The sequence below is a fragment of the Phallusia mammillata genome, chromosome 5 (genome assembly GCF_965637545.1).
Source record: "Phallusia mammillata chromosome 5, kaPhaMamm4.hap1.1, whole genome shotgun sequence".
Taxonomy (NCBI): domain Eukaryota; kingdom Metazoa; phylum Chordata; class Ascidiacea; order Phlebobranchia; family Ascidiidae; genus Phallusia; species Phallusia mammillata.
The window spans coordinates 25,344,746-25,361,793 of record NC_137256.1 but is presented as its reverse complement, the minus strand read 5'-3'; the positions used below and the strand labels follow the sequence as shown (position 1 = coordinate 25,361,793).

At 35.3% G+C, this 17,048-nt stretch overlaps 2 protein-coding genes and 1 long non-coding RNA gene across 4 annotated transcripts in view; all 3 read left to right on the top strand.

The window, feature by feature from the left end:
* Positions 1-17,048, top strand: part of LOC145228655 (uncharacterized) — a 91,540-nt gene that overhangs the window by 32,618 nt on the left and 41,874 nt on the right. The window contains exons 5-13 of one of the 2 annotated variants that reach the window (XR_013860132.1): positions 3,002-3,627; positions 4,042-4,088; positions 4,160-4,365; positions 4,777-4,848; positions 5,227-5,336; positions 5,723-5,851; positions 6,176-6,260; positions 6,513-6,593; positions 6,874-6,937. The gene's annotated coding sequence lies outside the window, so the exon portion shown is untranslated. Of the gene's footprint in view, positions 1-3,001; positions 3,628-4,041; positions 4,089-4,159; positions 4,366-4,776; positions 4,849-5,226; positions 5,337-5,722; positions 5,852-6,175; positions 6,261-6,512; positions 6,594-6,873; positions 6,938-17,048 lie in introns of those variants that run through there. The other variant, XM_080093894.1, reaches the window with a different exon arrangement.
* On the top strand, positions 7,838-11,961 carry LOC145228691 (centrosomal protein of 104 kDa-like). Its single transcript, XM_080093949.1, has 4 exons — positions 7,838-8,358; positions 9,068-9,100; positions 9,921-10,029; positions 10,909-11,961. The coding sequence occupies exons 1-4, from the start codon at positions 8,285-8,287 to the stop codon at positions 10,909-10,911; spliced, it is 219 nt and encodes a 72-aa protein (XP_079950075.1). The 5' UTR covers positions 7,838-8,284; the 3' UTR covers positions 10,912-11,961.
* On the top strand, positions 12,601-14,917 carry LOC145228698 (uncharacterized). The gene is made up of 4 exons (XR_013860196.1): positions 12,601-12,928; positions 13,093-13,746; positions 13,907-13,991; positions 14,495-14,917. It is a non-coding gene; the product is annotated as an uncharacterized LOC145228698 (long non-coding RNA).

The window sequence follows — 17,048 nt, the reverse complement described above, 5'->3', positions numbered from 1 at the left end:
AAATTATTTATTTACCTTTTGTGTTTGTATTAAATAATTCTTACTAATTTTTTTTTCCACAGCTACCCATTGAACAAAAAAGTAGGTTAGTTTTAACTGATCCTAATATATATTGCAACAACTCTACCATGTTGGATAAAACGTGGATTAAGCCAAATGTCTCTGCTCTGCACATATGGATTTATTACTTATGTGAAGCCATCTCAACTTTCTGACACTGTTTTGAGGTAACCAATTTACCATGTTAGTTTTCAGCTTTGCAAAAAAGGATATGTTTATTTTTCTGTACTTAAACTGTGTTGAACAAGTGGGTCAAAATTGTCCACACTCCATTTTAAGGGTCATTTTTAAGTCATTTTTAGTTTCAAAAAACCTATTGTATGCAATTATGTAAAGTTGGGGTGTGCAACCTTTGTCACTGTGGGGTCAAATACAATTACCAATTTTAAGTGGTAGGCCGCACCTTTATATATCACAAGGTGATTTTACTTTGTTGCATACCGAAAATATCTATATTGAGTTAACTACAACTAAATTTTGCTTTCGATTTATCCCCAAAATGCACATTAATCTACTCAAAAATATATAACAATTGGACTTGTTTGGTAGTACATTTGAAATCCAAGCTTCTCTGCGGGCCGCACAACCTTTTATCAATGGCCCACAGGTTGCACACGCCTAAACTAAATTTCTGGTATATATGTGTTTGCAAAACGATTTGTAACAGATATTTTATATCTGATGATGCATGAAATATCAAACACAAGCGAAAGAGATGAAAGTTATTTAACCTGTTGGGATTAATTCTTACTTTTCACGGTAGCCACAAGAATTTATTATAGTTCACATACATTTTATGTTAAACACCCTTTTGCACATAAATGTCAAATAGGTTAAATACCAACATTTTTTCGCAAATCATTCATTAGTATTCATAACTGTTAAAAATCCAAAGATTTTGCTTTATTGGTTCCCTACAGTAATGGACACATACTGTTTTAGAATTGTACAAAAACAATTGCATTTGTTACTTGGAATATAGGGTGTTCAGCAATATATAATTTTACTTTGATTTGTACATGATGAGCACCACAGTCTGATATTAAAAGGATGCTGTAATGATTTTAAGCTTTAGGTAAGGGACTGTGGACCTCAGTGTTGAAACTGCTGATGGTTTCCTAGCTTGGTATCAACAATGTTGTTAATACGTAAACACATACTTTACTTGCAACTTGCTGCACTTGGAGCTGTTGCATCTTTTTGTATTGACTTATCAAATTGTTAGTTGTGACAGAACAGGGGTTTAAGTGAAAAAATCTTTGCTCGAAAAAATCTGAAGTAAGGTTGTTATTGTTTAAAGAGCATTTTAGTTTGCTGTTTTAAATTTTGGCCCAATCAGCCTATAAGTTATCTATACAGCTCTTAATATGTGTTAAAGCGCCTGGGCTTCCAGACAGTCAATTCCCATAGGAGCGATTGGTTGGTTTTTGTCAATTGGACGCTGCTTTATGCATGAACACACATGCCACTGGGCTATTTTCGTGTTGGAATAGAGTTGCAAGGTTTTTAGTTGTTTTGTATCACAATGAAAGATGTTGCATATATTTAGTGGCAGATGTTACATATAATTTTGGTCTATGAGAGCAGAGGCAGAATTTATTGTTATATTCCACTCCTTACCATACAAACATTTGTAAAATCTCTGTCACTTATTCACACATTCATATTTTTCTATAACACAGGTTTATCGACGGAATGTTTGCTTAATGCAATTCATGCAGTATATCCCTGGAATTGCAACAGCACAATGTTTCTCCTACATGTGCAGGTATTTAGATAGAACAGGAGTCCACAACCTTTTAACTATATATGCCCACATCACAGGTCCCTATTTCAACAATGGCCACCAGTGTGCCAATGTTTGTAAATTACAGTTTTAAGGAAATGATATTTATTCCATAATATCCAATTCACTGGTGCATAAAAATACAGACTGGTGTGTAATTTCATCCATAGACTTAACTTGGCCACTTGCTTCTAGCAGTTTTTCACATCACTATTTACATTGTTATATGTTAAGACTGTGGATTGCTTTTAAACAACATGCATACAAACAGTCTAGCCGCTAGGTTCCTATATCTCCCAAGCATGTAATATGTACAATTTTGATCCCCTGAAATCTTAACTTAAGAAGCCAAAAGCCACAAGAGCAAATGTATCAATATATTGGTCATTATATCACAATCGCCAGTATACAAATTTTAAAAGATGCTCTGGGGCAGTGTTTCTCAACCTGGGGGTCGCGACCCCCCAAGGGGTCGCCAAGCACTTTTGAGGGGGTCGCGGAGACGCAACCGAACACGGAATTATTTTATCTGTATCAAAAAAACTTTCCCTGTGACTTTTGTTTAGCATGTAGTAACTCACACGACCGTTTGATTTAGAACGGGCGCAACAATATTTGCGATTGTATACTTCTATAATTGCGGGTTTTGGTTTTTCTTAACATAAAAAAAACACGAAATAGTGAAATAGTTAGTGAAAAATAGGCGTTTTCCGGAATCCAGCAAAACGCCGAACTATTGCAGCCACGTTAGATTGCAAATGTGTGATGAACACAATCAACACATGCTGGTAGTTAAACTTCCTGTGTGTGTGTGCGTGTGTAAAGGGGTCGCGTGGTGTTAGAAAATCTCTAAAGGGGGTCGCATAGTAAAAAAGGTTGAGAACCACTGCTCTAGGGACAAGCTGCTGTACTGCCACTTTTTGTGCGACTTTAACTTATAGGTAATCAGTTGAATTAAAAGGGTTAAAATTATCCTGGCTTTGTAGCAAGCTTGTAACAAACAACTTTAACTCTTATATTAATACCTGTCATATTAAATTTATGATTTGATTTACTTTTTGTGGAAAAAATATTGTATTATTTGCTCCTTCTTTAATAATGTCTTCTTTTCTATGTAAAACCACAACACTATTAATAAGTTACGTTGTTTAACAGGTGATCAACTTCCTAATTTGGTCGGTTCTTGGATCACTGCCCAACTTTTGGCATCCCTGACTCATTTGTATTACCTTCACCTGAATGTTATATCACTTGTCAATACGAAATATCAGTTTCTTCATCACCATATTCGTTCCAGTGCCACAGAAAAAGCTTTTTATTGTACCTAATGTGTGCAAAGTTTACATAAAAAATAATACATGTGTCATATATATATAATATGTTGTAGTGCACTTCTTGAGTTTTTATGTACATTTATAGCTTCAAAGTTTAAAACATACCCGAGCAGCATGCATATATTTGAACCAACAGTATTATATTTAGGATATCCTTGATTTTGTACACTCTTAACTTTTGATTTTGTACACTCTTAACGCAAGTGCTTTAATTGTTTATTAAAATTAGTTGGATTTTGGGATTGTGAGTCGAACTAAAATAAAACAGAGACAAAAATATCCTTGTTGTTTTTACAGATACTTCGTAACTTTCAGGCCAATGCAGGAACAAGGAACTAGTGAAGATGCCCAGTCCATTATAATATGGGAAGTTTTCACTGGCACAAAGAAGAGGGGTTTCCATGCCGACATGGCTGGAGCTGATGACAGGCAGTGGCCGATATTTAAGTATGTAATGAAATCTTTTACATACCTTAATGTTGTGTTTTACATGTTCAAACTTGACATGATGTTTTGTAACCTGCAGAGTAATGTAGAAGTTTTGAGCGATCTTTCCCATATCAGATTTCATTAGCTAATAAAAATTGTTATAACATAAAAAAATTAACAAAAAAAGGAAGAAAAAAACATAATAATAACTGTTCTATAGTGTCTATGAAACTCCTGTAAGTAGCTAAAGCAAAAAACTAATAACTGACATTAAAAACCACAATATATAAAACAAAGTAGTTACCCCCATTCTGCACTCAACAATTTTAAACAATTCATTATAATAATTTACATGCAAAATTTCATATATTTTCTACCTTTATCGAAAGATTTGTATTATTGGTCTTGAATGTTCATACATACTGTTTACAGAGCATGGGATTTTTGGACAAAAAGAGCATACCAGTTGATGGAGTGAGGTGTGTATCAAAGCTTTTGGTAACCTCGAACAAACATAGCAAATCAGTTTTAAGCTTTTCTTGAATTTTAGCGAGTTTGTGTGGTCACCCTTGGCCAACATGTTAGCTTTCTGGGTACCCGAGCAAAACAAGATACCAGCTCGCTCACAATTCTTACAATTCCATCCAAGAAAGAAGTTTGAGTTAAAAAATTGTTCAATGTTTCTGACATCCAACTGAACTGGCACAAACAGGGCAAGTTTCTTTGTGTCAAAGTGGACCGATACAACAAAGCAAAGTAGGTATTTGAGTTCTTGTTTTGGTCAATTTAAAGGGTTCTTGTTTCGGTCAATTCAACGCTTCATTGATATTTTGACAACCAAATGACCCCAATTCCATGCATCCAAGCATTGACAATTTAACCCTCAACCATACTTTACATTGTCTTTATACTTTTTGATAGCTTCCATGTTGAAGCTGGTTTAGCTGACTGGTCATAGCTAAACCAAAAAAACAAACATGCTCCTTTAAAACTTTTGCTATTAGGAAGCAGATATAAGGGGTTGGATTTCAATTACAACCAGCTAGATTTTTTGTGGGTTGTTCATTTTTGCGATATGTTTGAACTTTGGTTTCATACTGTTTCCATTAATTTGCACATAAGTAACAGATTAAGAGTCATCAACACAAAATTGTTTTCTTTCTTCAGGCTACAATTTCCGATTTTGAAATATTCCACATTCAAGAAGTTCCTGTCGACATAATTGAGCTAAAGAAGCAGGTAAAAAACAGTTTTCTTGTCTTTTTTGTGTCTTGTTTCAATTACAAATACTCACCTCAATCCGAATAGCTTTAACTGTCAACGCTTTTGGTTTTTTCAATTAAAACTAATTACCATGTAATATCATGCACTATTTAGTACCTCCAATGGTTTAGTTCCCTTTTTATGTGCTGATGTCACATGTTATTTACACACTTATTTACTGGTAGAGGGATTTAAGAATATTTGGGGCTTGAAATAAAAACAACAACAGCAAGACCAATTGTATTAGGGAGTGTTTTAGTTTTAACATACAAAGCTTTGTACTGTTTGTATTGTTTGCCATTTTCTGTGAGCACAAGATTATTGCTGTTTTAAATTAATAATCTTTATGTTTAGAAAAGCAAATCCACAAAATCTTCATCGAATTCATGGCACATTTTCATGTTTCAAACTCACCAACATCAAACAGCTGCTTGCAACTGAACTTTATACTTTCACTTACCAACGTGAGTTAAAACATGTTTGTAAACATAGCTGGACTTTTTAAAAAAGCCAAGAAAAAAATGATGCAAAACAAATTACTAATGAGCTTATATGTAGCAAACACATAAAGCGAAAACATTTTTTGTCGCCAACACTTATCTTATCTGTTCTTCACCCTGTTATGCCACAGCTTGCTTTAATTTTCACAACAGCTATTTTAGAAACATCTGCAACACAATGTATTCTCTTCACACAAGCTTTATTGCAGTTTTGTTTTTTATCAAGCTAAAGTTTGTGTTATTTTTTTCAGTTTTGAACTGTATGTAACACATAAAACCAAATAACAAGTTAAGCAGCTGATTTTCAGCCACATTTCAAATATATTATTTGTTTGCAGCATTTTCTCCAGCCCACAACCGAAACTCAAACCCCAACACAAGGAATATAAGGATATTTGCAACACATCGATGTCGTCAGCGAAGAAAAAAACTTTACCACAAGATGTAGAAAATATAAATCCTACCCAACTCCATACATAGTAAGATAATACGGATCTGATCAAGTTGTGTTATTCTTTCAACTGTGTTTAATCAAAACATAACTGCGACAGAATTTAATTATATTTATTGTAATCTTCGTTTGTGATAATATCCATTATGTATTTCATATGTTTAATATTGTGTGGTGCTGTAATGTAATGTAATTCCTAACTTTACATTTACACTCACTACATGAGGAATGAATACCTGCATGTAGACTTTGTAATATAACTGATGATGGTATGAGCTACTGCAAAACAACATATTTTATCTGCTATGCCCTTCAGTATATTTACACTCAGTATGTGTGACTTGTTTTTCAGGATCCAAGATTGGATTCCACGAAATACAGCCCTACCCATTCCAACAAGTGAGTCTTGGAGAATTGTGGATGAAAAAAACTTGCAGGTTAATAATGTGGCTTGATGCTTTCTACTAATTTGTCTCTATCTAAATTTACTTGCAACATCTTTATAAAGTAACCAATTCTCATAAACATGTGTGTGTAGACCCTATAGGTTTGCAAAAACATTTATGCTAGGAGGTCAAATGTTGTTTATAGTAAATCGGTAAATAGAATAAAGAACGTATAAAATGTACATATTCAGGAAAACCACCTTTTTAGTTTGTGATTAATTTTACATGTAAAATATTTTGCAGTCGGCAGTTTCTAAGTCTTCATCTAATGATTCTGTGATGCTTGCTTGGGGAAGAATCCCAACATTTGTGGATAATATTGAGGTAAAATAATTTCATTCATTGCACTGAGATATCTCACTTTAAACTTTTCATGCGATTGTCTGCAGCAGAGGTTAACAACCAGGGAAAGATTTGACTTGTCCAGTGGGTTAGATAAAAGGAAAGCATAAGTTTGGCATTCCTTAACAGATAAAAAATAATTTCCCTGATTTGGTCAATATTGTTGTAACTATGTCACACATGAAAACAAGATATTGTTGACAGACACTAACATAGACTTGTTTTATGGGTTTAATGTGGGATGTTAATTTTATTTTTATAGGTGGCCTGGTTGAGAACCACTGGGGTACAGGGCAGCAACGGCAATTTATAAACCTCTAATATTTTTGTAGATTGTTTACTAACCAGCGCCAACTAGTGATGAAAGTTTAGCTGCAACTTTAGAAGAAATGTCAGTGAAAAACAACGGGCCTCTTGAATGAATCTTTGTCACCACCAGTAAGTTGAAGTTTCACTCACAAATATAATCTGATGTAATAATTGTACCATAAACCTAGTTATGGGCATCCTTTCTTTTTTGTCTAACACTGGTTTGTTCCACATGTTTGGTCAAGAAAGAGTGCTTCACATTATTTAAATTTACACAGATGTTCGTTAGTTATCCAAGTTTGATCCTTCTAAAGTTTGACCTTAAATTACTCAGCAGTTTACCCACAGGCCCCCAAAATGTGAATTTTTGGAACAGCTCTACTTGTTAAAGTACATGATCTAGGAGCTTTTTACTTTGTTGGTTGGTGTATTGTAAAGTATTGTAATGTACATAATAACTTTTATTTAGATTTACTCAATTTTTACCCTTAAATGTGTGTTTTTTGGTTATCCGTCCCTAAGATCAGAAATTAAGCCCTAATGTGTTGAAATATTAAACAGGCTTCTCGTTTAGTATTTAAAGTTTAAGCTCAGTAGACCAAATTGTTACCTTTACAGCCTTAAGTAAGTTATTGTGTGTGTTAAATGTTGACTAATTCTTACAGCTTTTGAAGCCCCAAGGGAGTAATTTACTGGTTTGTAATTGTGTCAGTTTGATGCAAAGCGGGAGATCTCTGCTCGATACATGAACAGATGACAAAGCTGGCAAATCTACAAAAGCTTCATCAAATTCATGTCGCAAACTTGAAACAGCTGCTTGCAACTGAACTTTATACTTTCACTTACCAAGGTGAGTTAAACAGGTTTTTAAACATAGCTGGACATTTTGAAGTAGGTAAAAAAATGATCCAAAACAAATTACCAATGAGCTTATATGTAGCAAATATATAAAGCAAAAACATTTTTGTTACCAACACTTGCCTGATCTGATCAAGTTGTGTTAATCTTTAAACTGGGAAACAGAAACTGGTGGAAATGCAATAATCACACTCTATAAGGTGCTGTAATGCAATGCCTATCTTTACTTTTACACTCACCAGATAAAGGATAAATGCATGCAGACTTTGTAATATTGCTGATGATGGTATGATCTACTGCAAAACAAAAAGTCATATTTTTAAGCTGCTGTATTTGAGTCTGGTTAAAGACAAAGTTTTTGCATTTGGTTTCCAGGATTGTAAATTGTGTTTTGTGCATCTTTGTATAACTCACCACTATTATGCGATAATATTTTTAGCTACTTTTCTGCAAAGGTATAAAATGCATGTTTGAATGTCGCTGAATCAAGTTTGTTGTCACGAGCGATGTACTTCCAACAAATTGGTTGGCAGGAGAGAATGCAGACAATAGGAATTCGATTCCAGTTTAGTGAAGTGAGGTTTGTATGGAATTGATTCAGAGATCCAGTTACAGTTTTGTTGTCGTTGAGGAAATAGTTATGGGTCCCCTTCCCTGAAAGGGACACATATTGATTTTACTCAAATTGTTTTTGTTTTGTTTTTCTTTTGTTTTCTTCTCCCCAAAGTTTGTCCGACTCGTTTTTCCATCAAATGTTTGATGGATTTGTCTGAAATGTACACAGATGGTAGATATAGTTATGTAGATGTGGATCCCACTTTGTTTGTCCAAATAACCCTATTAGTTACCCCACTAGCCCCCTAAAATGGGTGAGTTTATTAAACAGTGTCGGAATAGGCTAAATTTTGGGTAGCATGTGGACTATGCTATTACCAGGTTTCGATTGATGTGTTTTACCTTGTAGCCTCAACATTTACTCAACTAGCCCCCTAAAATAAATGAACTTTTAAAAAACGTTCTAATTATATGAAATTTGCAAAGTTTATTGAACATACTAAGTCTTCAAATGTTATGTTTTGCCTTGTAACACCACAATTCAACCAAATAATCCCTAAAATGGGTGACCCTTTATCAATGTTCGAATTGAATGAAAATTGGACAGCTTGTAGAATTTGCTATTCATAGGTGTCTATTTTTTGTTTTACCCCATTATGCCACTATTTACTCCTTCTTTTCTTTGAAAAAGAACGTTAAATAGGACATATTTAAAGCAATATATTATTATTTAGGACCAGTGCCGATGATGATTCGTTTCTGGACAAGTAAGTTTCCAAATTTATTTGTTTTATGCAATATTATATGTATATATTTAAGCGTTTATGCTATAATATGCATGTGCTTTCGTAAAAAAAAAACTTGTTAGGAACTCTTCCCAGTGCAATTGTGCATTTAAGTAAGATTGTTTAAAACAAAATAGGTGATTGCTTATCAATTGGTAGCTTTGGTACTATGCATATCTAGAATGTTATTTAAAAATCAGATATGGTTTTTGCATAATAATGATTGGTTTATGTGCTTAAATCCCATTTTAAAAGCTGAAGCTTATATCAGGCTGTATCAATCTATTTACTTCTTCATACAAATAATAGTAAAATTGAAATCAGTTGATGTTGTTTTTTGAAAATCATTATTTATTACCTTGCCCAGAGAAAAACAAACCGAAATTACAACTGTAGTACAATTAACCTGTTTGTTTATTGTAGCAGGTGTATTTTCTGTTCTCTAGTTGAAATTAACCTGCAGTCATGCATCTGAGTAAGCTGTTACAAACAAAATAGTTGTTCAATTGTCAATGTTGGTCACAGTACGGATTGATCAATATTTAAAAGTGTTTGTATGATTATTGATTTGTTTACTTGCTTATGCGAAAATTGTATTGAAACTTGGCACAAAACCTGCTTTTAGCATGCTTGTGTAATGCTGCTTACTTCTAATGCAAAGTTATAAAAAATCAACATTGGTTTGATGTTTTTTTTTCGGAAAATCAATTGTTTTGTTATTCTGTCTGAGAAAAATATACCAACAAGAAAAAAAATGTCATCTTTACCTGCTTTTACTACAACTACCTTGTTTGTTTTGCAGCATGTGTATTTTCTGTGGCGAAAGAGATGAGGGATTTACAGAGGAGGGTTTAGATTTACATTACTGGAAACAATGTCGGATGTTAAGGAGATGTGAACACTGTAAACAGGTAAATTAATGTTGCTGACATACTCACTCCTGATATTCACATGTACAAGTCGAACAGGAGTCCTTCCAGGGGGGTGGTTGGGGGTCCTTAAACACATCATTGAATAGCAAAAATTGTACAGACTTGTAAACAGATCAACTAAAAGTTCATACCACTCCTGAAAGCATATGCTTTTGATATTCTAGTATAGAGCAAAAATAGAAACTGTTTTAAATTACAAACACAGTTTTAGAAACATAAAGCAGCCAATACATATTATACAGGCTCATTGTTAACTTCTGCATCCTGTAATGTAGCGGTTTCAGCACCAACTTATACCATCAAAGGGGTTTCACCAGAAATTGAAAAAAATTGCCACAAAATTAATTAACTATCCTATTTATGGAAAGGAAATACATTACTCTGTCAGGACATGCTCTGCGTGCTATTGGAAATATGTAATCCAGTACTGTACTACCTGTTTCATAGTCGGGTCGTTGGCGACTAAACCAGCTCACCACACACCTCTGCAGTGTGGAGAGTGCCTAGCAACTCGTTTAGTACCCAAAATAAGACCTAATGAAGGGCGGATGAGCTTAAAAAAATGCCAACAGTATCCCATCTAACTGGCTTAAAAATGAAAATGTTATCAGATGACTTTATCTATATAATGTAGCATACTTGGGTGTTGCTAACTTAGCCAAGCAGAAATTTGTTTGCTTACTTTTGCTCTATGAATTTGACATTCACATACGAAACTGTATTGTGGCCTTCACAAGCAAAGGCGAATCACAAGCACCATTGCCTGCCGTGTATGCTGCACATGTCAGCTTCGTAGTAGGCTAGCGCTAGTTCTACCATTATTTACATCTAAATAAGCAAAAATTGTATTTATTTTAGTGAGAGCAAAAGCTGAAGCGGAAAAAGCAGCAGCGGCGAAGAACAAGAAGAAATCTCCTCACAAATAGTTTGCTTGCCTTAATATTTTTGCTTAGTTTGCACAGGGTTATTGGCTTACACTGTGCGTCGATATATATTTTTATGCAGTGATATCGTACTGTTGCTTCCTTTGTTCCCTTTGTGTTGTATGTTTTTTCCTGTATACATTTTCCTGTAGACAGAAACCTGCTTACACATGAGGAAATGGTTTGTAAAAAGTCTTTTGTTGGCTTCTAATAATATTAACATTACTTGGCAAAAAATAATAAATCGTCCCTAATTGTCAAGACTTTTCTCACAAAGGGCTTCCGAACCTGTTTCCATTGAAAACCGTCTACTTTCAAATATTTTTAATATAGCAAGTTTTTTGGTTTACAAATGAATTCTGATATATTGTGTGACAAAACTGTGTCTTACCCTTCTGAAAGATAAAGTTCGTAGACTAAAGTAAATCCCTTATTCATCTCATTTTGTTATGAAGTAAACTAACATGTTTCAATAAAATCATGCAATGTATTATTAAACCAATGAGCAAGTGACCAATACATTTGTTCATTTCTCATGACCAAATTTCTTAGTCTTTATGTGTTGGTCCTAATTTATAAAATCATTCCTGTATAACAAAACAGTTGCAACATAAACAAACAAGAAATTAAACGTGCATAAAGATATCATATATTATATTACAAACTTGACCGGGCACCATTCTTCACTGTGAGATAAACAACACATAGAATTTCTTTTAGACCATGTCCATCAACAAAAAAGTCACTAATAAAAATGTAGCACTAAAAGCATGTCAAAAAGACAATAAAATTTAGGAAAATGCCAGTACAGTACGTTGAACAAGTGGGTATAACTCTTACACCAAATTGTGACAAACCATGCATATGTGTGATTATGTTTTTGTTTTCATCTCATTTAAGTTTGTTTTTCATGTTACTGTCTGTAAAGTGTGGTAAATAGTTTCATTTTCTTACTTGCATTTTTGATATTAAACATTTTGCTTCTGTATCTTTGAGTTCTATGTCAAGAGGGCAAATGAAAGGAATTAGCAGCTATATTTAAGCACAGACGTCTCTTGTCATCTTGTTTTTAAGAAGGAATTCCTCCCAAGAGATGGATTTTGAAACTTGAGGGGAAAATTGACTTTAATTTTTACATGTGATTTGTAAATATACGCTTCAGCTCTGGAAATATAACCTGTAAAGTAAAAAAAAACCAATGTTTAATGATCTTTGTATTGTTTAGCATCTACTACGTAGTATATTAGGGAGAAATGAAAATGTTTAAACTGCTAAGGGAGAAGTTTGCCAAAAAAGTTTGGGAGCCACTGGGCTAAACATTTGCTTTGGATTTATATGAAGTAGGCAGCTATATACATGTACAGACTGCTTCTAAATATGTTAATTGCCAGAATGTTTGCTGGTTGTATGTTTAATGGCCCCAGTGGCACAAAATTTAATGTCGTTGGTAAAGGAAAACGAAACATAACAACGTTTTTAATACTTATTTCGTCTACGCAACAACACACCAAGTAAAATAAAACTTTTCCTTTAATGAAATTGCATTACATTTTTACGATGACGGGACAATTAAACGGATGGCTAAACCTATTTGTGCTGTTTGGTTACAAATCCTAACGAACTTCGGATTCTTCCAGCAAGCAATTGTGTCACAAGAACCAATCAAGTCAAGCCACGTCACAACAGTTCAGCCGCCAATCATTCCAAGATTTTTGCCTCCCGCAATCAATCAACCAGCCCGAAGTGGAATTCACTGATTGATGCAATAAAGCCTGTCATTGGACGGTTGAAGAGCGCCCATATGACGTTTGAGAAGCAAGCGTTCTAATTGGTTGAAAGAAAAAGAAAAAAAAGTGAGGCGACTTTGTCCTTGCGCCTTCGATCTGTCATTCCTTGTGAACAACTTGGTGAAGGTATCTGTGTCGATGGAACGACTTCCCAATTGAGAATAAAAGGTAATTTGCGAGTTGTAAATCAACTTGTTTGGTGTCTTTGTAGAAGTAAACTCGGGTGCACACTTGTTTACTTCGCACTGATACCTGTAATAATAAGTTATGCGTTTATGTTTAATTCACTTTTCAAATACACTATATACTGCTGCTGGGTCACTTTGCTTCAGGTCGTCGGATGGCTTCGGGAATTGATTGGCTGGACGCTGAAACATCGTTCTTACGGAAGAGGGCTTCGTTGGCACACAACACACACTTCCGAAAACAGGCGAGTAAATGTATTTTTATATGTTATCTATTAACTTGTATCACTTAATGTTAGATGTAGGGGCCAACATGGGGAAATAGTATAAAAGTGCACTTATCCTGTCTTCACATGTTGGTATATAGTTAAGCTTTTTGTAATTAATATTACGATATGTCAAATTCCTGGTACTGCTTATATTTTGTTTTGCAGACAATTACTGGAGGCGGAGTGATCGAAGAAGATGGAAAGATCGGAAAGGCCTAATTAAGTTAAGTAACCAGAAAGTTAAATGTGATGTTGCTTATTTGGCGTTCCCTGGTTTGTAACAGTCGTTTGTTTTGAGTTTAGCTTACTAGTTGTGAGGCAGGAGTAAAGATTAGAAGCGTTAACAAACGGAGCGTCAAATATGCACTGATATTATTTTATTTTCATTTCTAAAACCAACAGCAATCGAACTTTAATATTTACATTGGTTATTGCAGATCTCCCGTTTGCTGTTAAGACACTGGGGAATAATATCGGCATTGGACTGATCACTAGATGAATGGGAACTACATACATCGGAAATACTTAATAAGTTAAGTAACCAGAATAATGTTAAATCTACAGATACAACGTAACACAGAGTAAGCTAAAGAGCTGTGAGGCAGGAGTAGAGTTAGAAGTGGTTAATTTTATAACTTTATTTTGTATGCACTATAATTCGTCAGATATTAATATTTGTGTTTTTGCTGCAGATCTCCTGTATGTCGTGAAGGCATTGCGTAATGGAGTCGGATTTGCGCTTGAACGAACCATTGGAAGAATTGGAACTATATACAGGTACGTGTTAAGGCAAATCTACATGAATTATATTCTTTTAGATAGACGTTTTGCTGCATAAGTACCGGTTCGGGAGTTTCTATAGTAAAATGTTTACAAATCAACCAATGAATTGGAGGGGATTAATAATAGTTGTGACTCTTTAGCCGTTGCTGCAACGAATAGCAAGCCTGTTGTTGTTTTGCATGATGCTTGTGCATGTTACATTTATTGTTTTGCATGTCACTTGTGTGTTAGAGCGGCTATTCAGTTGTCAGCATCGATTAAATCATTCATATTAATAAGTAAGCGCATTTAAAAATTATTTTAACACTTAATGAACTTAAGGCGTTTGTATGCAGGAAATTATAGTCGAACAATTTACTTTTTTCAATTAGGTTGCTTATAGCCAACATGGTGCACACTGTCTAGCTTTCAGTATATTATATTTTGCGAATATGTTAAGCGATCTATATGAAAGTATGGAATTGCATTGTTTTGTCTCTTGTATGTTTCTGTTTCAGGAGCTCAGATGTCGGGTAAAGATTGGAGTTCATTCTATGGACGATGTTGGCCACAAGTTGAAGCACTCCTATCATATTCAGACTTGGAACAACAACCATACAATCAGTGGACGATCTTCAACCAGACATTCTCGACGCTCTTTTCCCGATGAAGAACTTACTTTCCGAAGAACTTCGAACTTATGTTTTGTTTTCACATTTCTGTGTTCGCTTAAATAAAAAACAACTTTGTGTATTGAGTAAGTTAAAGCTACATTTGTATCGTAATTATATTTTTGCGTTTTGTCGTTTCTTGTAAATTCTAACATTCTAAAATATTTATGTAATTTAGTTCTTGTTCATCGTCAATTTTGGCAATGCTTACTTATATTATTTTGTTAATAGTTCTGAATTATAACCAAATTTTTGGCATGCGTACAGACACTGTTGAACGTTTATTTAAATGTTGCTTATTTTTGCGTGCGTGTTACTCGTACTTTTTGTTATTTTATTTGTTTACTTAAAACGTTGTTTTGCTGTTAATTTGTGAGCACTGTGTTTATTCTAGGTGTGTTTCGTTATTCTATACTATATTCTATGTTAGGTTACATATTTAAAGACTCATAATTGTGTCTATTTTGTAATTTTATTGGTTTTGGTCTTTGTTTGTACTTAACATCTTTCATTGTAGTATGTTTTCAAGTTATGCTTCTACATTCTATGCTATAATATACGCTATTTTAGGTTGCCGTTTTTTTGACATTTTTATGTCATTTTTATCCTCCATTGGCTTGATGCCGTTATACCATATTTATTCTTGTTAGACTCTATATTTCCGTATTGTTGGATAGGGTCCAGTGTAGATCCCAAGTCAGTCGTAACGGGAGGTCAACAAACAAACAAAAATCTGTGAAATTAGAACGTATGAGCAAAAAGATTTGGACCTTACACAACTTCCTATCAGCAGATTTTGAGACTTCCGGTGTGATTAGAACCAGAATTGTCGTACTCCGATCCAACTACAACATTAAGTAACGTTGCTATGGCCCTCCTCACATATGTCCACAGTGTTGTGGTTGCACACTTGGTCAAAAAAACAACAACTTTACAATTGAAGTTGTTCGTAAAAATCGAGTTTTTCTGGCCTTCCTACGTCAGTTGAGTCAGTTCCTCTGCAAGCGGACAGGCAGCCCTTCTGTGAGACTTTCTGTGAACTTCTATCCAGCCTTTCGACCTTTCAGAGGTTCGAACCAGTGAATTGGAGATTTACTGCCTGCCTGTCTGCCTTACTCTGAACCTAACTACCTGCCTGCATAACCACTGTACTAACGAGCTGCTTGCCCAACCACTAAAAAATCGTCTACATGTATGGTCTGTGTGTCTAAAAATTAAGATAATAATAGGTAAGAAAAGAAATCGATATCATTAAGGAAACCCGCCGTGCGATTTCGTGTCCATTGTGGTCTAATGGTAAGCTGCTTGGTCCATAGAACTTATGGTTTGTAGTTCTAACCCTCTCCCAAAATTTGTTATTTTTTTCGGAAAGGAATCGTCTAACTCACAAATGTATCATTTTTGGGTGGGTTTGCCGTCACCTCTCGTGGTGTAGCGGTGAAGATCCTGTCCTCATATGCTGGAGATTTGGGTTCGAATTCCAAAAGCTACATCGCTGCTTAGTTTTTGGCTGAACCCTAGAACCAAAAACATATAAGGACCACTTAAAGCTGGGTTTCTCGTCACCAGCCGTGGTGTAGAGGTTAGTTCCTTGCTTCTCAATCCTCTCACCACTGTTCGAACCCCGGTAAAGATAAACTCTGCCCCGGTAACCGATAACACACTTCGGGTTCGAACGTTGCCCCTCTGATAAAACTCACTGGTGACCCTCCTTGATTGAGGTCTCTCCCCGCTCTGATCTCATCACTCTCTAAGCCACCCCATGGGTCTAACCCTTTTCCATGACTGCCCCAATCTCCCTGACTGGCTTCCATAAGCTAACGAACCTCACGCTGATCGTTCAAACGCAGAAATATTTTGTTTGATGATATAAGAATCGACGAAAAGAACAAGTCATAAGTCAGTTTAGCCCTTAGACCGAAGGGCGCTTGCGCGGTGTAGTGGGTAAATAGAAAAAACGCCGGTTCGAAGCCAATGGTTCGAATCGTAGCCTTGGACCCCCCCCCCCTCCAAGTGATGTGAAGAACCCTCAACCCTCTCCGTACAAAGGGCTTGCGCCTTCGGCGCAAGCAGGGCCCGAAGGGCCCTCCACCTCCCAAGCCCCCCCCAAAAGTGTCTAAAAATACTACTCTACAACATTCCACACTTTTTTTGTTGTATTATATTGGGCGGTTTTCCAAAAAAGTGCAAAATTACCTTTTAATTGTGATCTCATTTAAATAGGTGTACGGTCTTAAGGTTTGAGAGTGGAGTGACACACATAGAGAAGGGGAAAAACTTTAGCTCGCTGACGGCTTAGAGTCTGGGAAGCAGGGGATGAGATTGCTACAACGGGGAGAGACCTCAATGAAGGAGGATCACCACAGAGTTCTATCAGAGGGGCAACGTTCGAACCCAAAGT

What these genes read in the sequence shown, in the direction of transcription:
- LOC145228691 (XM_080093949.1), top strand. Translation starts at nt 8,285, where the DNA reads ATGTACTTCCAACAAATTGGTTGGCAGGAGAGAATGCAGACAATAGGA. An exon ending in TTCCAGTTTAGTGAAGTGAG is followed by an intron (nt 8,359 to 9,067) that starts GTTTGTATGGAA and finishes ATTATTATTTAG; the next exon opens with GACCAGTGCCGATGATGATT. An exon ending in GATGATTCGTTTCTGGACAA is followed by an intron (nt 9,101 to 9,920) that starts GTAAGTTTCCAA and finishes TTTGTTTTGCAG; the next exon opens with CATGTGTATTTTCTGTGGCG.